We start from the raw sequence: 17,537 nt of genomic DNA on the forward strand, positions 1-17,537 counted from the left end.
TGTGTTTTCTATTCTGTTCCTTTGATCTATGTGTCTGTTTTTTGTGCTGATACCATTCTGTCTTGATAACTATAGCTTTGTAATATAACTTGAAGTCCAGAATTGTGATGCTTGCAGCTTTGCTTTTCCTTTCTTTGCTGGCTTTAGGCTTCATTTGTTGTTCTTTTTCTAGCTCCTTTAGGTGTAAGATTGATTACGTATATGAGATTTTTCTTGTTTCTGGAGCTAGGCCTGTATTGCTATATACTCCCTCTTAGGACTGTGTTTGCTGCATCCCAAAGGTTTTGGATTATTGTGTCTCATTCATTTGATTCCATGTATTTTTTTTTAATTTCTTCTTTAATTTCCTGATTGACTCATTATTTTTAGTAGGATGTTCTTTAGCCTTCATGTATTTGTGGTCTTTCCAAACTTTTTCTTTTTCTTGCAGTTAACTTCAAGATTCATAGTGTTGTGGTTTGGAAAATATGCATGGTATGATCTTAATATTTTTGTACTTGTTGAGACCTGATTTGTGACCTAATATGTGATCTATTCTGGAGAATGTCCCATGTGCACTTGAAAAGAATGTTTATCCTACTGCTTTAGGATGAAATGATCTGAATAAATCTATTAAGTCCATCTGGTCTAGTGTGTCATTCAAAGCCATTGTTTCCTTGTTGATTTTCTGCTTAGTGTTCATTGATGTAAATAGGGTGTTAACATCCCCTATTACTGAATCATTATCAATGAATTCCTTATGTTTGTTCTTGTTTTATATACTTGGCTGCTCCCAAGTTGGGGCATATTTACAATTATTAGATCTTGTTGGATAGACCCCTTTATTATGATATAGTGCCCTTCTTCATCTGTTACAGTCTTTTTTTTCCCCCTAAAATTTCAGATATTTATTATTCAGTGTAAAACCCAACACATACACCAACATGATTTCGTGCATTTAGAGGGTAAATATTTCCTGGATAAGTGGAAAATTGTGCAGATGGCTTCTGGAAGACCTTCATTCTAAGCAGCTTTATAGTGAAACATTTCATTTAGAAGTCTGGACCTTCTTTCTTCAGTTTGCTGTAATCTACATTAACTGAGTAGAACTTGATCATTGGGACCCAGTTTGTTCCAAGGTTCTGGGTTATTCTTCCTATCCCAGTTAACATCTGGATTGAACAATGCCAAGTGCAACACATACAGCACTGCTCCAGTACCTCCTGCCCCAATAAATATGAAGAGGGGGATCAAGCTTGGATGCTTCTTGGCCTGACTGATGATCTGGCATAACATGGTTGCGGCAGAGGTCTTCCATGCAGAAGGAAAAACCCGAGTTGCTGCAAGGCCCTGAACTAAGTAATGCCTCTTGTTAGTCTTTGGTTTAAAATCTTGTTTGTCTGATAACAAGTATTCCTATCTGGATTTCTTTTGACATCCATCACCATGAAAAATATTTCTCCTTCTCCTCACTTCCAATCTAGAGGTGTCTTTAGGTCTAAGATGAGTCTGTTATAGGCAGCATATAGATGGCTCTTGTTTTTTAATCCATTTGACTCCATAAGTTTTTTGATCAGAGTATTAGGCCATTTACATTCAGGGTAATTATTAATAGACATGAATTTACTACCATTTTATTGCTTATTTTGTCATTTTTTCCCTGTAGATTTTGTTTCTTTCTAGTCTTTTTTCCCCTTAATATTTCCTGCAGGGCTTATTTAGTGCACAAAAACTCCTTTAGTTTTAGTTTGAGAAACTCTTTATCTCTCCCTCAATCGTGAATGATAGCTTCCTGGATAGAGTATTCTTGGCTGTAGATTTTTCCTATTCAGCATGTCGAACATATCATGCCACTCCTCTCTGGCCTGCCAAGTTTCTGTGGAGAAATCTGCTGCTACCTTTATTTTTTTATTTTTCTTTTTTTTAAAAAAAACTTTATTTGTTCATAGAGAGAAAGAGACAGAGAGAGAGGCAGAGACACAGGCAGAGGGAGAAGCAGGCTCCATGCAGGGAGCCCAACATGGGACTCGAGCCTGAGGCTCCAGAATCACACCCCGGGCTGAAGGTGGTGCTAAACCACTGGGCCACCAGGGATGCCCTGCTGCTACCTTTGTCTTCCCTTGTAGTTAGGGATTTGTTTTGTCTTGCATCTTTTAGGATTTTTTATCTCTACATTTTGCAAATTGAACTATAATATGCCTTGGCATTGGCTTACTTTTGTTGATTTTGATGGGAGTTCTCAGTGCTTCCCGGATTTGGAAGTCTGTCTCCCTTCTCCCTGCCTCCCCCTCCCTCACACACACACATTAGGGGAAGTTTTCAGCTATAATTTCCTCAAATAAACATTCTGTTCCCTTTTCTCAATTTCTTTTTCTGGGTCTCCTATGATAGGAATGTTATGTTTCATGGAATCATGGAGTTTCCTAATTCTACTTTCTGATTTGAGATTTTTCTTACCCTCTTTTGATCAGCTTCATTATTTTCCATAATAATATCTTCTATATCATTTATTCATTCTTCTGCTTCTTCCATCCTTGTGATGATTGCATCCAGTCAGTTTTGAATCTAAGATACTGCATTTTTAATTTTGGTCTGATTGGTCTTCAGTTGTTTTTTTTTTTTTTTAAATATTTGTAAGGGACACCTTGATCTTTTGATGTCTTCTATGCTTTTCTCAAGCTAAGCTAGTATCCTTATGATTGTTTTAGGTTCTGGATCAGGCATATTACTTTTATGTTTCCATTAGATCTCTGGCCATGACCTATTCTTGTTCTTTCTTTTGGGATGAATTCCTCCATCTTGGCATTTTGTCTAGGTCTCTGTCTTCTGTGTTAGGAAACCTCTTGTTTCCTGCTCCTGAAAGTAATGGTTTTATCAAGGAGGTCATACATTGTCCAGGATGTGGTGCTTCAAGAAATGTCTCTGGTATATGCTGTGTGCACTCTGCTGCTGTGTTATGGTTCCTCTCTTCCTCAGGTTGGTCCTCTGCAGGGTTTCTCCTTGCCTGCAGTGGGAGAGTTTAGACTTTGGCCAGAGTGTGGCAAGTTTTAATTAGGTATGCTCTGGTCTGCTTGTTAGAATAGACTTGAAGCAATTTCCACTAGAGCTGAAGCTCTGCAGCACTCTGTGGCCGGTAGACTTGGTGTATGTGGAGGTTTGTGCTGGTCTTCAGAGGGAGGGGTCCACTGTGTTGGTTCTCAGGCACACTTGCTCAAGGAAAGCTGTGCCAGCAGAGCACAGCACAGCAGGTGTTGGTGTAAGCAATTTAAACAGCCAATGTTGGTGCTGTGTTGTTTACTTAGGAGCATGGAAGAAAGATGGTACTGGCCAGCTCTTTTGTCCCTGGAGAGGGGAGTTCATGCTTGCTACTGTCAGGGAAGCCATCACTGAGCAAATAATTTATCCTTATGTGCCACAGGTGTTTTTCAGATTGCTGTTTTCACTGTGTCTGAGTTGCTTGCCCACCTGGAGCAGGACAGTGCACTTTGGGCTCTATCCCAGCCAGGCTGGCTGAGTGCTTTAAAACTCCTAATTTTAGGGACCTGGCATGGTGGGGACCCACGCTGATCCTCTGGGGAAGGGTCTCCCTGCACTGGGATGGATACAGGTTTGACTCTGTATGGCAGTTTTACTAGAGTGCAGGAGGGTGGGGTCTGGAGCAAAAAGCACTAAAGAGCCAGTGTCCAGGTTAGCTGTCCTCAGCAGGTATCTGTACCCAGTGCTGAGGGGTGGGGGAAGATAATGGTGCCCATCAGCTCCTTTGTCCCCAGAGAGGCAATGCTGCTGGTCTCAGATCCACTCCTGTCTTTCCCAGTGTGTCCCAGGAAAATCCTCAGATTGGCCCATCTACCCCAGGCCTTTGCCCTCCTTCTCAATAGGAACACTGAAGTACCCTCCACAGCTGCCATGCTGCAGACATCTAAAACTTCAGTCCTGCTGGCTGTCCCTTGAGTTTTCTCAGCCAGTGGCTTTGGGGAAAGTATTTTCCTTTTGCCATCTTGACTCCTCCCCTTCAAAGCATCCACAATCCTTTTTCCCCAAACCACATCTCTGCATCACCTACCTTCCACAATGTGGCCACCTCTCTCCTAGTTGTGCAGTTTGTTCTGTCAGTCCTTATACTGATTTCCTGGGTATTCAAAATGATGTGGTATCTATCTAGCTGTGTTCAACGGATGAGGCAAGCCTACAGTCCTCCTACTACTCTGCCATCTTAGCTCCTCCATTATGTAACATTGTTAACACTGTTTATATTAGCTTTAACTTTAGTGATCAAAGGAATTTTCTTTTCTCCACACAATAAAGAAAATTAGAGAACAGAAAATGAAATGTTTAGCTGTTTTTTCTCCATGAACACTTATTTCATATCATTTCTCTAATTTTGAGGCAAAAATAAACAGATATTATCCAAAGGTAGTGTTTGTTAATTGATTGACATTTTAAGAAATAAAAGTAAAAATTTTAGTGACTAACGCCTTATCTATTTAGGCATTATTTAGAAACTGTCTAGATTTCCAAAGATTCTTTATTAACTTATTTACATAAGATCAAGTTAATTGAGAGAAAAATTTAATGCAGTTAACAAATTTTGACATGTATACACTTATAAAGAAGGACAGATGATTTAGACAGTAACTTGGAGGCTTTAAAATTTTATCAAGCTATCTAATCAAAAAGCCCATACTTGGGGATCCCTGGGTGGCTCAGCGGTTTGGCGCCTGCCTTTGGCCCAGGGCGCGATCCTGGAGTCCCGGGATCAAGTCCCATGTCGGGGTCCCGACAGAGAGCCTGATGTGGGACTCAATCCCTGGGACTCCAGAATCACTCCCTGGGCCAAAGGCAAGTACTAAACCACTGAGCCACCCAGAGAGCCTCAGCTGTGCATTTCTCTACACATAACAGGCTGCTCACTCAAAAAGACAGTCACAGAATTTGTTGAATTCAATTAAAAGAGAAAACAGTATTTTTAAAAAGTCAATAGTTATTGCTAGGTGACATCTGAACCCAGATATTCAAATAACACCATTCTTGCCCATTCTGCAATGAAATCAGAGGGAAAAAAGAGAAAGACCAAATAATAGCAATGAAACCTCCAAGGCTATTTAAGGAAGAATCACACCATGTTTAGACAGTGAAAATGACTACTATTTAAAATATATTTTAATGAGAACACTTTCTCACTACCTTTAAATGATTTATATTTTTAAATATGAAATTGCTCTGCAATTAGGACTTAACAGCTTCCTGATCTACAGGGTTTAGATGCCACCGCACTATTAATTCCCCAGTGCTCTTGAGGCACGTGTTAGACATGTCCTCCTCTGTTGGAAGTCCCTGTGGCAGCTTCAGGGGCTTGATCCTGTGACATAAGAATATGCTTTTAGAATCATACTAGGCAACAAACTGTTAAAAATAGCTGAAGTAATGAACAACAAACCTTATCAAATGCTTAACCACTTTCAGTTTTGCATTCACTGAAGGGATATTCTTGTGAACTTGAGGAGTATGTGCCTATAAAGAAAGGAAAAAATGTAATGGATCAGTTACAAAGCAGATGATCCCATGTTGCCTACAAAATGTTAAGATGAAGACTTATTCTGTCTAAATCAAAGTTTCAAATAAATTACACTTAAATAATACATTTAAACAAAAGAAATAATAAAATATACCTTTAAGTTTAAAAATTATAAAGTTTAAAGCAAATTTAGGCAACACTTAAGAGGACTTAAATAGTTGCATACTTTTTCTAACCCAAGCATCTTTATTATATCTTTTTCCCAATATGGACGTCTCTTTGTACTTTTTATTCTGGTAACAATATGCAGTTTATGAGGGTGCTGTGGATCCCCACCATATTTTTCATGATCTGCAGGTGAAGGTTGAAATACCTAAGAAAGAAAAATTATAAACAGTAAATTTTCAACTTACACAGTTTCTGCATCTTTTTTCTTAAAAAAAAAAACAAAACCAAAAAACCCAACCAAACAAAAACCCAAACTACATAATGATCTCATCTCAAATCTTTCTGTGATCCTCATCCTCAAATTGAACATTTATACCAGTCTGATTACTTAGACAAACTCTAAGAATTTAGAAAATTCTTACTCTGAAAAATTCTGTACTCTGAAAAAAATATCACATAGGCAACAAATTGTTTTATTTAAGAGTGAAGCAGGAGCAACCAGAGGACACTAAAGACTTCAAATGCCAGGACAATGTATTAGCACTATATAAGCTGGGTGTGGCTGTATCCCTCCCCTCCATTCAAGCAGGGGAACAAAAACTAGCGTAAAATGAAAATAACACGAGTATCATAAGAAAATAAGTACAGAGTACTTGAAGAGTACAAATGACTGCCTATGAAGGATTAGAAGCAGCTCCACAGAGCTGCCATTTGAACTGATTCTCTAAGAATCAAAATGTTCTAGTTAGCTATCCCAAGAAAAACTTCCCTCAGAACATAAAATGTACTGAATAAGAATGTACATGGTAACACTATTTGTAATACTGAAAAAACTAAAGGCCACATCCATGTTCCTCATGGAATAACTAAAAGAATTACAATGCATACATTCTAAACAAAACGAACAAACTAATGATAACAAATCCAAATAAAATATGATACAACTAAATAAATTATGATGTATCCCACGGGATACAATGCTGCCATTAAAACAAAAAGGTATACTATTTTAGCAGCTACTAATGTTGAAGGATTGTCATAATACATTCTTGAGGAGAAAAGAATTCCACACAACCATGTGTAGTAGGATCTTGTATTTGTTTTATCTGTACCAAAATACATGGGTGTGTATGTGATACATTACATAAATACCAATTCTAAGAAATCATGTTATATACACACACACGTATGTATGTATAAACATCTCAAAGACATTAAATCAATAGTCATACCTCTGGGGAATCACAACAAGGAAACACATACAAAATATGGTACTTTAGTCAAAAAGGATATAATTTAATCATAAAAAATAATATTGTAGAAACTTATCCACTGAGAGAGTCCCATTATATTGCTAAATGAAGAAAACAACTAGAGAAGCATTATACATGAGATGATTCACATCTTTAGGAACCTACAACAAAATAGGATGTGGAGGGTAGGGTGTTGACAGTCTCCAGGTAGGTAAGATTAAGGGTGCATTTCAGTTCTTTTTGTTCCTTTGTATTTTCTAGGGGTTTTGAAGAGATGCAGGATGAGAAGAATGGTGACAGACAGAGAACGGGGCAGGCACACCAAAGAAAAGAAGATACAAAGAACCAGTGATCAAGAAACAGTATAAAAAGCATCAAATATTTGGGAAAACTAAGTGATTCTGTGTAGCTGGAGTAGGAAAAAACCATGAAAAGCAATGTAGGGGATGAGGTTAAACTATTCAATTGTGCTGAGCCTGGCAGAGATTTTCAGAAGCTACTTAAGCCATTACAGATTTGAAGAAAACATGACTAAAGTTTTGAGAGACTCAGAAAGAATATACTCAAAAGAGGATAAAATGGGGTGGGAGTGGGAGTCTGGTACTAGGAAGCACTTGTAGCGGTGGTTTAAGAGCCTGAACTACAGAAGCTCCAACAGAAAAGGGACTCATCTGGGGACTCTGAGCAATAAAATTATAGATGGGTTTGTACTAGATGAAGGAATAGGAGGGGCTAAGATGGACTCAGGGGTCTCTGGTCTGGGAAATCAGGCAGAGGATGGTAGCATTAATTGGTATAACTAAGGCCAAGTATCCTCTTTTGTTTGGTTGTTTAGAGATAAAGTAAAAAGATAAGTTTCATTTTAGATAGGTTTAACCTGAAATACCTGAGTTATCAAAGAACTGGGTCTAGGGATCATTTGAGAATATAGGAATAGATTCAGAATACAGGCAAGTACTAGAGGTACACATCTCAAGAGTCATTTCCATGAAGTTTGAGTTTTCACATTTGCTACAGATGGCAAGCAAAATCACTGCTTTGCACATTTTAAAGGAATGGTAATATTTGTATCTATGCTTTTATTCCAGAACTTTACAGACTAAGAAACAGGAAAAGATTTAAGACAATACAGTTATGGGAAGGATAGCAGCTGAAAGGCCATACCTGAAAAACAAAGAGGTTTCTGATAAGAGAACATCAAGCATATTAAGGGTGTCGAAACCGTCAAAGTAACAGTCAACAGATCAATATTATTTGATCTTTAAGAAAAAGATGGGGGCACCTGGGTGCCTCAGTTGGTTAAGCATCTGCCTTTGGCTCAGGACATGATCCCGGGGTCCTGGGTTTGAGTCCTGAGTCTGGCTCCCTGCTCAGTGGGGAGCTTGCTTCTCCCTCTGCCTCTTCCCCTGACTCATGTTCTCTCTCTAGCTTGTACTCTCTCTCAAGTAAATAAATAAAATCTTAAAAAAGAAAAGTTAAATCAATGGAGAATGGTGGTTGCCAGGGGCTGGGGGAAGGAGGGAGTGGGTAGCTATTATTTCATGAGAACAGCGTGTCAGTATTGTAAGATGATGAATTCTGGAGATGGATGGTGGTGATGGCTCTGCAAGACAATATGAATGTATTTAATACCACTGAAACATATACTTACAATGGTTAAGAAAGTACATTTTATATATATTTTGCTGCAGCACAAAAAATTAGGGGGAAAAACACAAAAAAACCCAAGCTTTAAAAACTAAATGTCTTTTCCATATATACCATCAACTGCATAATTACATTCTTAGGTATTTACCTCAAATGAGTTAAAAACTTATGCCCACACAAAAACCCACATGCAAATGTTTACAGCAGCTTTATTCACTGCCAAAAATTGGAAGCAATTAAGATGTCTTTCAGTAGGTGAATGGCTAAACAAACTATGGTATATCAATACAACCAAATGTTATTTGTAGTAAAAAGAAATGAGCTGCACAGGCATAAAACTCAGGTTATAAAAATATAGTTTTCATTATTTCTATAACCTTGTTTGATTTCTGAGTCTCCAGTCACTTTAATGGAAAATAACTTGATCTAATTCATGTTTTTCCTTAATTCTATCCAGCTTTTTTTAGTTAACTCATGATTTATCATTCTTTTGATTAAATATAGTTAACAAATACATAAAAAGCTATCAATCATGGTGGTAAGACATTAAGACATCACATGGCATACTGCTATGTGAACATAGCCAATGTGAAAGAACTACATACTGTAGGATTCCAACTATATGATATTCTGGGAAAGGCAAAACTATAACGACAGTCATTAAAAATATCAGTAGTTGCTAGAAGTTGAGAGATGAGAGGGAGGGATGAACAGGTGAAGCGCAGAGGATTTTTAGGGCAGTGAAACTATTTGTATGATACCCTAATGACACAGGATACTGTGTATTTGTCAAAAGTCATAAAATGTATAGCACTGACAGTAAACTCTGGCACAATCTAAGAACTTTGGTTAATAATAATCTGTTAAAAAAATAATCTGTTAATACTGGTCCATAAATTCTAATAAATGTATTAGAATGTTAATTATGTTAACAATTAAAACATTAGTTATAGGGTAAACTATATATGTTGGGGGAGGAAGTAAACAGGAACTCTCTGTACTTTCTGTTCAGTTTTTCTAAGAAATAAAAGCTGCTCTAAGAAACTACTCTAAGAAATAAAGTCATTTAAAAAAATGAAACAAAATAAAAATCAATAGAATGCTTAGCTAGTGTTTTCTGAAAGAATGACATGTACACATAAATCTAGCAGGAAAAATCAAAGATCCCAAGTTGCAGTAGTCAATACAGAAAGTGAACACAGAGCTACAATGACAGTGTCTGAGCAGGAAGAAGGCTCATTGTTTTCTGAGGACAATGGTGATTGAAAACACAAAGTATTAAGGCAAAAAAACCCAAGCAGGAATAAACAAATTCTAAGATGATAAAAACCTACTACTACAAAGGCCAGTGGCACATTTTTTTTTTTTTAAAGTCTTATTGGCACTTTTTTTTTAAAGTCATTATTTAGATAAATTCTACTGCCAACATCCAGAAATAATTTAACATAAAAGTTTTCAATATTACAAAAGTAGGTACCTTTTAAACCATCGCATGCTTAAAAAGATAGTAATACTAAAAAAACCACCCCAAACCCTTCTTACTTTATCCGGAATTCTTGACTTTGTAAATTTGTGACGAATCCAGTCTGTACAAATAAGAGGCTCCACACCTTTTGTCACGGTCTAAAGCATGAAATAAAACAATTTTTTAAGAACTCTGGTTAATGCAGAAATCCATACCCATCAATTTGTAGGTGACAAAAGTCACATTAGAAAGCAAAAAGCACGTAAATACATACTTTTCCATGTTTTTATTTAAATTCCAGTTTCTTTACATACATTGCAATATTAGTTTCAGATGTGGAATTTAGTGAATTCACCACTTAACACACAACAGTTGGTGCTCATCACAAGTGCCCTCCTCAATCCCCATCACCCATTCAACCCATGTTTTTCCCCTGGCAGCAACCCATAGTTTGTTCTCTATAGAGTCTGTTTTCTGGTTTGCCCTCTCTTTTTTCTTTTTGCCCCTATGTTCATCTGTCTTGTTTCTTAAACTCTACATATGAATGAAATACAGACTTCTTGAACAGGAGTTTGGAATATTTTTCTGTATAGGGCCAGATGGGAAATATTTCCAGCTTTGGGCTGTCCAGTTTCCATTGCTGACTTTCAACTCTGCCTTGGTAGGGCAAAAGGGGCCCCCGAACAACAAGGATGGGGGTGGCTACATTCCGATGAAACTTGATTTACAAGAAAACAGGTGGCAGACTGAATCTGACCTGCAGATGTTTGCCAACCCCTGCTCTACACAATGTGCAATAAATCACCTTCAACAATACAATGTAAAAGGAAATGAGTTTCTGGTTTTCTTTCTAGTCCCTACAATGCCATCACTCCTTGTTCCTATCTCTTGTTCCCTTTCTATAATCTTCCAGTCCCCTTGCTCTCAGTCTGCTACAGAAAAAGGAAATAATACTGATCAACAGAATTAATCTAAGGTTAAGGTAATGCATGTAAAGCATTCATAGCCAGCAGGAGGTCTGTATCTAGACTCTGCCCCTCTGAACAGATTAGCCTGAGCTGCTGCAATTTGTGTAAGAGAGACTAGAAGGAAATATATGAAAATACAAGCATTAATGGTCTCTGGGAGAATGCTTTTCTTCTTTCTGCTCTTTCATAGTGTTCTATTTTTCTATAATCGAAAATATACTTTTTTTCAGAATTAAAGACAAAAAAACCTTAAAACTTTAAAAAATTAAGGGGAATCAACACTGGCCATTTTTACTAGCATGTTCTCTGGGAAAAGATCTTTTGTGATTTCAAATCTTTAGTGATAAAAGAGCAGATAAATCATAAAAAAAGTTGGCTCTTAACATTAAATAAAAACTTAATACACACACAAAAAAGAACTTATGCAGTTTAACTTGCCTGTTTGTTTTGTTAATCACAAGAGAAAAAAATAGTTATTAAGGAATTAAAATAAGATAATATTTGAAAAGAAACACTTACTTGGAGTCGGCCTGGGGGCCTCCGAATTATTGAGCACAAAAACCCTGCCATGATTGTGCTGACCTTTCTCTTCAGGGGCTATGACAAGCAGAAATAGATCTGTGGGTCAAATGTGTCTTGGAAATGGACAGGTGCTCACTTCTGTATTATTAAAAAACTAAACAACAAGTTAATTATAAAACTTATAGTTTAACAGTAAAATCTTATTATTTTAATACAATAAAGGTAAGAATTAAGTTATAATAAATGTCTTATTTGGAGTTCAGCAAAACCATAGGTAGTAATCATATATTAACCACAACTCATTTTTGCCAAATGAGTTAGAAGCTAGGTTGACTCGACAAAAATGGGCAAAGGAGGCTACTATTGTTTAAAATTTTTTCTTCAACAATGAGCACAAAGAATGCTTTGTTATAGAATCACAAAAAATGAAAGGGCTAGAAGGACTGAAGAAATCCAGACCCCTCGAACTAGATTTAACAACCTTCTTATCTCAGGTATGTGGGGAATAAAAATTCAATCATTTACCCAAGGGCATCCAAGGAATATAGTCTGGAACCCAATTCTCCTAATTCCCAATCCAGCATATTCTCACTAAATCATAACACCTTTGTCTTAAAAAGTAAGCTGTAACTTTCTTTTTTTGCATGTTTGTATTTTTAAACTATTCTTAACAAATATGCATTGCTTCTAGGATGTAAAAAAATGTTTTTTGAGTCGCACAACTACAACCTACTATACTGATGTATACTGAAAACAGAAAGATTAGGTTTATGAGCTACATGTTTATTTTGGGTAGGTCACTTAATTTGTGTGCTTCAGTTTTTTTCCCCAAAAGAATGAAAATAATATCTATCTTGCAAATGAGTTATTCTGAAAACACCTAAGACAGTATTTAGCACATAGGAAGCCCTCAATAAATGGTACTTATACTATGATAAAATTATTAAATTATTACAAAGCTGTAATAAGAATATCCTAATGCACCAAAATAGGATATAATGCTGTATTTCAGTGAATCCACCAGATTCTGGCTCACTCAAGCTCTTCAAGCCTTTTCTGTGATATGGACAAAGTGATGAAGTTGTCGGAATCAAAGGAAGATGTTTCATTAAAAGAGCCAGACTTTAGAAAAATTTTCAGCAACTGAACCACTCTCTCAAAATTAACTATGTATCAGTTTTAGAAGAGTTAACTACTAAATCCTTAGTGCCATGAAAGCCAGAATTTTGTCTTGTTCATTTTTTACTCTCCGCATCTAGCACAGTATCTGATGAATAGCAGGCAACCAGTGTTTGTTTATGAATGTCTGAATTAATTAATGGATTAGATCTATGGTCTGCTCAACTCAGAATTCAGAAGTACATCAAAATTTCACGACTCTCATTCAGACTTCAGACTTCAAACATTACCATACAATTTAACAACTTCTAGTTCAAATCAATATTTAGTCAAATCATCAGCCATTGCTTGGCTGGTTGTTTAAATACATTTTGTATTAAGGCTTCCTTAGAAGAGACGTTTATTTAATCCTCTGGCCTCCAATCAAATAGGTAATGATAAAGTATTTTCTTTACCATATTTCTTCCTCCAAATTAAACATAATAGACTAACACAACTCATTTGGCTTCACACTTTGTTAGTCTTTTTCTTACCACTTAAATTTCAACAAAAGCCTCCTCATGGCCTTCTGGCTTCCATTCCAACTTCCCTAGAGTCTCTTTTCCGTGACAGCAATCATCTCATTAAAATCCTAAATCTGGGGATCCCTGGGTGGCGCAGTGGTTTGGCGCCTGCCTTTGGCCCAGGGTGTGATCCTGGAGACCCGGGATCGAATCCCTTATCGGGCTCCCGGTGCATGGAGCCTGCTTCTCCCTCTGCCTGTGTCTCTGCCTCTCTTTCTCTCTGTGACTATCATAAATAAGTAAAAATTAAAAAAAATAAAACAAAATAAAATCCTAAATCTGATCATGTCAACTCTTCTCAAAACCTCCAACTGCTGGAGTGAGAAGTAACATACAAGTCAAAAGGAGAAAGCAAGAATAACCCATGTGATCCAATGGCACAGGATTCGAGTTCAAGTTCATGGTTAGCTAAATAGAGAGACTGATGGATGTAGAAAATAATCACAGACACGCATGTATACGTCGGTTAGCTCTGTTAGCTAACAAGAGCAAAAAGCAATGGCATCCTAATAGCAATGAGCATACCCAACACCTGATCTTAGTATTCTCTAATAAAAGAAACCAGGCCTCTGTGGAGAAATGGCTGATTGTAGGGCTACAGCAGGGAATATACAGAGATGAGCTTGGAGCATCTTGTAACACTTGAAAGGAACTACTCAAAAGTCAAAATGATGGGAGAATGTCAAAGGGACATAGGACCATGTCAAAGAGCTCCTAATAGCTAAGGCTAGACCAATATAAGCAACAAAGTAAGTAATAAAGTACTGGCTTATAGTCCAAACCATAAAATACATGATTCCATAGTCATACAAATAAATGAAGAAGTAAATTAATGGTAGAGAAGAAACAAATCTCTCTTACACAAGAATTCCAAATAACTTAGGCAGATACTTCCCTTTCAAAGAGGTGGAGCAAAACCATTCATCTCTCTCTCTCTCTCTCTCTAAGATTTTATTTATTCATGAGAAGCTGAGAGAGAGAGAGAGAGAGAGAGAGAGAGAGAGAAAGGCAGAGACATAGGCAGAGGGAGAAGCAGGCTCTATGCAAGGAGCCCGATGTGGGACTCCATGTGGGGACTCGGGGATCACGCCCTTGGCCAAAGGCAGACGCTCAATAGCTGAGCCACCTAGGTGTCCCTAAAACCATTCATCTCTTAAGTATGGGCTATGCTTAATAACTTGCTCCCAGAGAACAGCACAGAAAGGAGAAAAAAATAACTGTGTACTAGAGAAACCTCACACTGTGTCAGCCAGATGATTATGGTTTATATCAACTGAGATAAAAGTCAAGTTGATAGCATGCACCCTTGATATGATGGAATGAAAATGGCACTTCGTGTCTGTGTTCTTCCCCATAACCCTGAACACCAGGCTGAGAGAAAAACATCAAACTCCATTTGATGGACATTGTGGAAAATATCTGACCAGTATCTCTTCAAATAATTGAGTGCCTTTAAACTGTCAAGGTCACCAAAAACAGGGAAAGTGAGAAACTGCCATAGTCAAGAGAAGCCTAAGGAGAAATGATGGCTAAATGGGATTCTGAAAGAGTAAAAGGACATTTAGTAAATACTAAGAAATTCAAATGAAGTATGTTAGTTAACAATGTATCAATATTGGTTCATCAATTATAACATATGTACCATACTAATGTAAGATGTTAATAAAAGGGGAAGTCAGGTGTGGGGTATATATAGGAACTCTGTACTATCTTCACATTTCTATAAAATCTATATTATTCTGGGCAGCCCCGGTGCAAAAAAGTTTATTGATTAAAATAACAAAAAGCTCTAATGCATTGGAGCGACAGCCAGTCCTCAGCCTCCACTTCTAGGACCTCACCTCCAATCACTCTTAATACACATACTGGTCCCCTTCCAGGCCCTAGAAGTTGCCAGGCACTCTTTTGGACTGGCAGTTCTTTCTCCTGGAACGCTCTTGATATTCACAAAGTTAATTTCTCTTACCTCTTTCAATTTTTGGCTCAAATCTTTTCTCAGTAGGGTCTATCCTTATTCCATTACTTAACAGTTTGACCCACCCCAAAATTGTCAAGACTCCTTACACCACCTGATTTTCTTTCCATAGCACTTAACAATTTGTTAGGTTTTTGTTTACTGTCTCCACCCAGTAACATGTTCATTCTGCAAGGACAATGATTTTTAAATTGTTTTTGGTTTGCCCCATCTATTCAGATGTATCCCAAGCATATACCTAAAGCATATACCTGTCATGTACTAGGCACTCAATCAGTTTTCATTGAATTTAGTTTAATTTACAGACTTGAGAAGGTGTAACACTCGCCATGCCTGGGTGGCTCAGTGGTTGAGCGTCTGCCTTTGGCTCAGGTCATGATCCAGGGTCCTGGGATAGAGTCCTGCATCAGGCTCCCCACAAGAAGCCTGCTTCTGTCTATGTCTCTGCCTCTCTCTCATGAATAAATAAATAAAATCTTAAAAAAAAAAAAGAGGTGACAGTCAAAAATTCTAAGTTTTAATAAAAAGTAAAGGTTATCGTTAATAAGGCACAAAACTCTTGGATCTTGAAATAACTATACTGTCTCCTACTGTACAATAACTTTTCTTGTACAGGTGCAAAAGAAGGAAAATGCATCATGAGAAGTATGATCTCTTTTCCATTAAAAAAATGTCTGTGGGGGCAGCCCCTGTGGCTAAGCGGTTTAGCACCGCCTTCAGCCCAGGGTGTGATTCTGGAATCCCTGGATCGAGGATGGAGTCCCACATCGGGCTCCCTGCATGGAGCCTGCTTCTCCCTCTGCCTATGTCTCTGCCTCTCTCTCTCGCTCTGTGTCTCTCATGAATAAATAAATAAAATCTTAAAAAAAAAAAAAGAAAGTTGAAATTAAAAAAAAAAAAAGTCTGTGAATGAATGGTGGCAAATATTCCATTTTTGCCAGAAGTTTGTCGCTGGGAACGCTGTGGTCTCAGACGTGGTCTGATTTTCCTACTGGATTCTGAGTTTGCGGGTCGCAGTCTCCTAAGTGGGCCTGCGCCCGGGTACCGTCCCGGGGTCGAGCGGATCCTACTTCCCAGCTCCGGAGCCACGCGGCTGATGGAGCCCGACTCTGGGAGCCCGAGAGCCGAGCCGCCCAGGCAGGACCCCCCCTAGAGGGAGAGGAATGTGTGTGTAAACACAAACTCTGGAAGGCTATCAGTAAAATGCTAACGTACCCCTGGGGGGTAAGGCTATCAAGTGATTTTCCGCTTTTGGTTCCCAGTTGTCTGAACAGTTTTATGTATCTATTTAATGACAAAAGGAGGGAAAACATTACTGGAAATGCACAACACAGAATTTCTCTTTCAATAAACCGGTATCTCTGAAGGCAGTAAGTATCTCTTCTTTTAATTCCTAATTTCTAACAAGCCATAGGCAGCCCTCATCCTCATCAGCACCTCTTGGGAAAAATACAAAGCAGAACAGGCAGCTTTGGGTAGGTGGCGATCAAGAAACATGGTTGCAGGGGATCCCTGGGTGGTGCAGCGGTTTGGCGCCTGCCTTTGGCCCAGGGCGCGATCCTGGAGACCCGGGATCGAATCCCACGTCGGGCTCCCGGTGCATGGAGCCTGCTTGTGTCTCTGCCTCTCTCTCTCTCTGTGTGTGTGACTATCATAAGTAAATAAAAATAAAAAAAATAATCCTAGTAACTTAAAAAAAAAAAAACCTGGTTGCAAAATTACAGCTTTTGGTGAAACGGTAAATATTTTAACTGCCAACCTCGGAAGATTTTTGCCTTCTAAAATGCAATTAGGAAAGCTTTTATCTTCATTAACAAAAAATTCAGCTTACGCCGATCCGCAGCGGAAAAACGAAAATAGTAAAACAGAAGCACAGAAACTAAGACGAACGCGACTTCCCTCTCCCACTGGGGGGTCCTGCCTGGGCGGCTCGGCCCTCGGGCTCCCAGAGTCGGGGCCCACCAGCCGCGTGGCTCCGGAGCTGGGAAGTAGGATGCTCGACCCCGGGACGGTACCCGGGCGCAGGCCCACCTAGGAGACTGCGACCCGCAAACTCAGAATCCAATGGGAAAATGAGCCCGGATCTGAGACCACAGCGTTCCCAGGGACATACTCCTGGCAAAAATGCAATACTTGCCACCATTCGTTCCCCCCTCACCAGCTACGGCTAAGTGTGGCTCAGCCTGAACTTGACTCACCGAGGGAGAGGAGAACAGAGGAAGGACCACCTGGGGCTACCGCGAACCCAGCCGTCCGTCCCACTGCGCGCCGACAGCGAGACCGTGCACTTCCGTTCCCGCCACGTCCCGCCCACTCAAGAGGCGCCGAAAGAGAGCGCAGGCGCACTGGTGTCACGTGATCGC

General features: G+C 38.7%; 1 protein-coding gene and 1 pseudogene across 2 annotated transcripts; both read right to left on the reverse strand.

The window, feature by feature from the left end:
* Nucleotides 1-723: 723 nt before the first annotated feature.
* Nucleotides 724-1,347, reverse strand: LOC129511895 (cytochrome c oxidase subunit NDUFA4-like; annotated as a pseudogene).
* Nucleotides 1,348-4,486: 3,139 nt separating this feature from the next.
* MRPL30 (mitochondrial ribosomal protein L30) lies at nt 4,487-17,490 on the reverse strand. 2 transcript variants are annotated; one of them, XM_055329013.1, is made up of 6 exons: nt 17,373-17,490; nt 11,515-11,592; nt 10,105-10,185; nt 5,721-5,867; nt 5,417-5,490; nt 4,487-5,338 (listed from the first exon to the last, which is right to left on the reverse strand). In XM_055329013.1, exons 2-6 carry the CDS (start codon nt 11,563-11,565, stop codon nt 5,206-5,208), a joined length of 486 nt encoding a protein of 161 aa, XP_055184988.1. In that variant the 5' UTR covers nt 11,566-11,592; nt 17,373-17,490; the 3' UTR covers nt 4,487-5,205. The 2 variants fall into 2 exon arrangements, with proteins under 2 accessions (XP_055184988.1, XP_055184989.1); XM_055329014.1 differs by having other exon boundaries at nt 11,515-11,671; nt 17,373-17,488.
* Between the last annotated feature and the right edge of the window lie 47 nt (nt 17,491-17,537).

Source organism: Nyctereutes procyonoides, unplaced genomic scaffold (assembly GCF_905146905.1).
Source record: "Nyctereutes procyonoides isolate TBG_1078 unplaced genomic scaffold, NYPRO_anot_genome, whole genome shotgun sequence".
Classification (NCBI taxonomy): domain Eukaryota; kingdom Metazoa; phylum Chordata; class Mammalia; order Carnivora; family Canidae; genus Nyctereutes; species Nyctereutes procyonoides.

Excerpts from the sequence above, each read along its gene's own strand:
- MRPL30 (XM_055329013.1), bottom strand. The coding sequence starts at position 11,565 with ATGGCAGGGTTTTTGTGCTCAATAATTCGGAGGCCCCCAGGCCGACTC. Across the intron at positions 5,491-5,720 it reads AGATGCTTGGGTTAGAAAAA|GCACATACTCCTCAAGTTCA; the intron begins GTATGCAACTAT and ends CTTTCTTTATAG. Across the intron at positions 5,339-5,416 it reads GTGGTTAAGCATTTGATAAG|GATCAAGCCCCTGAAGCTGC; the intron begins GTTTGTTGTTCA and ends CTTATGTCACAG.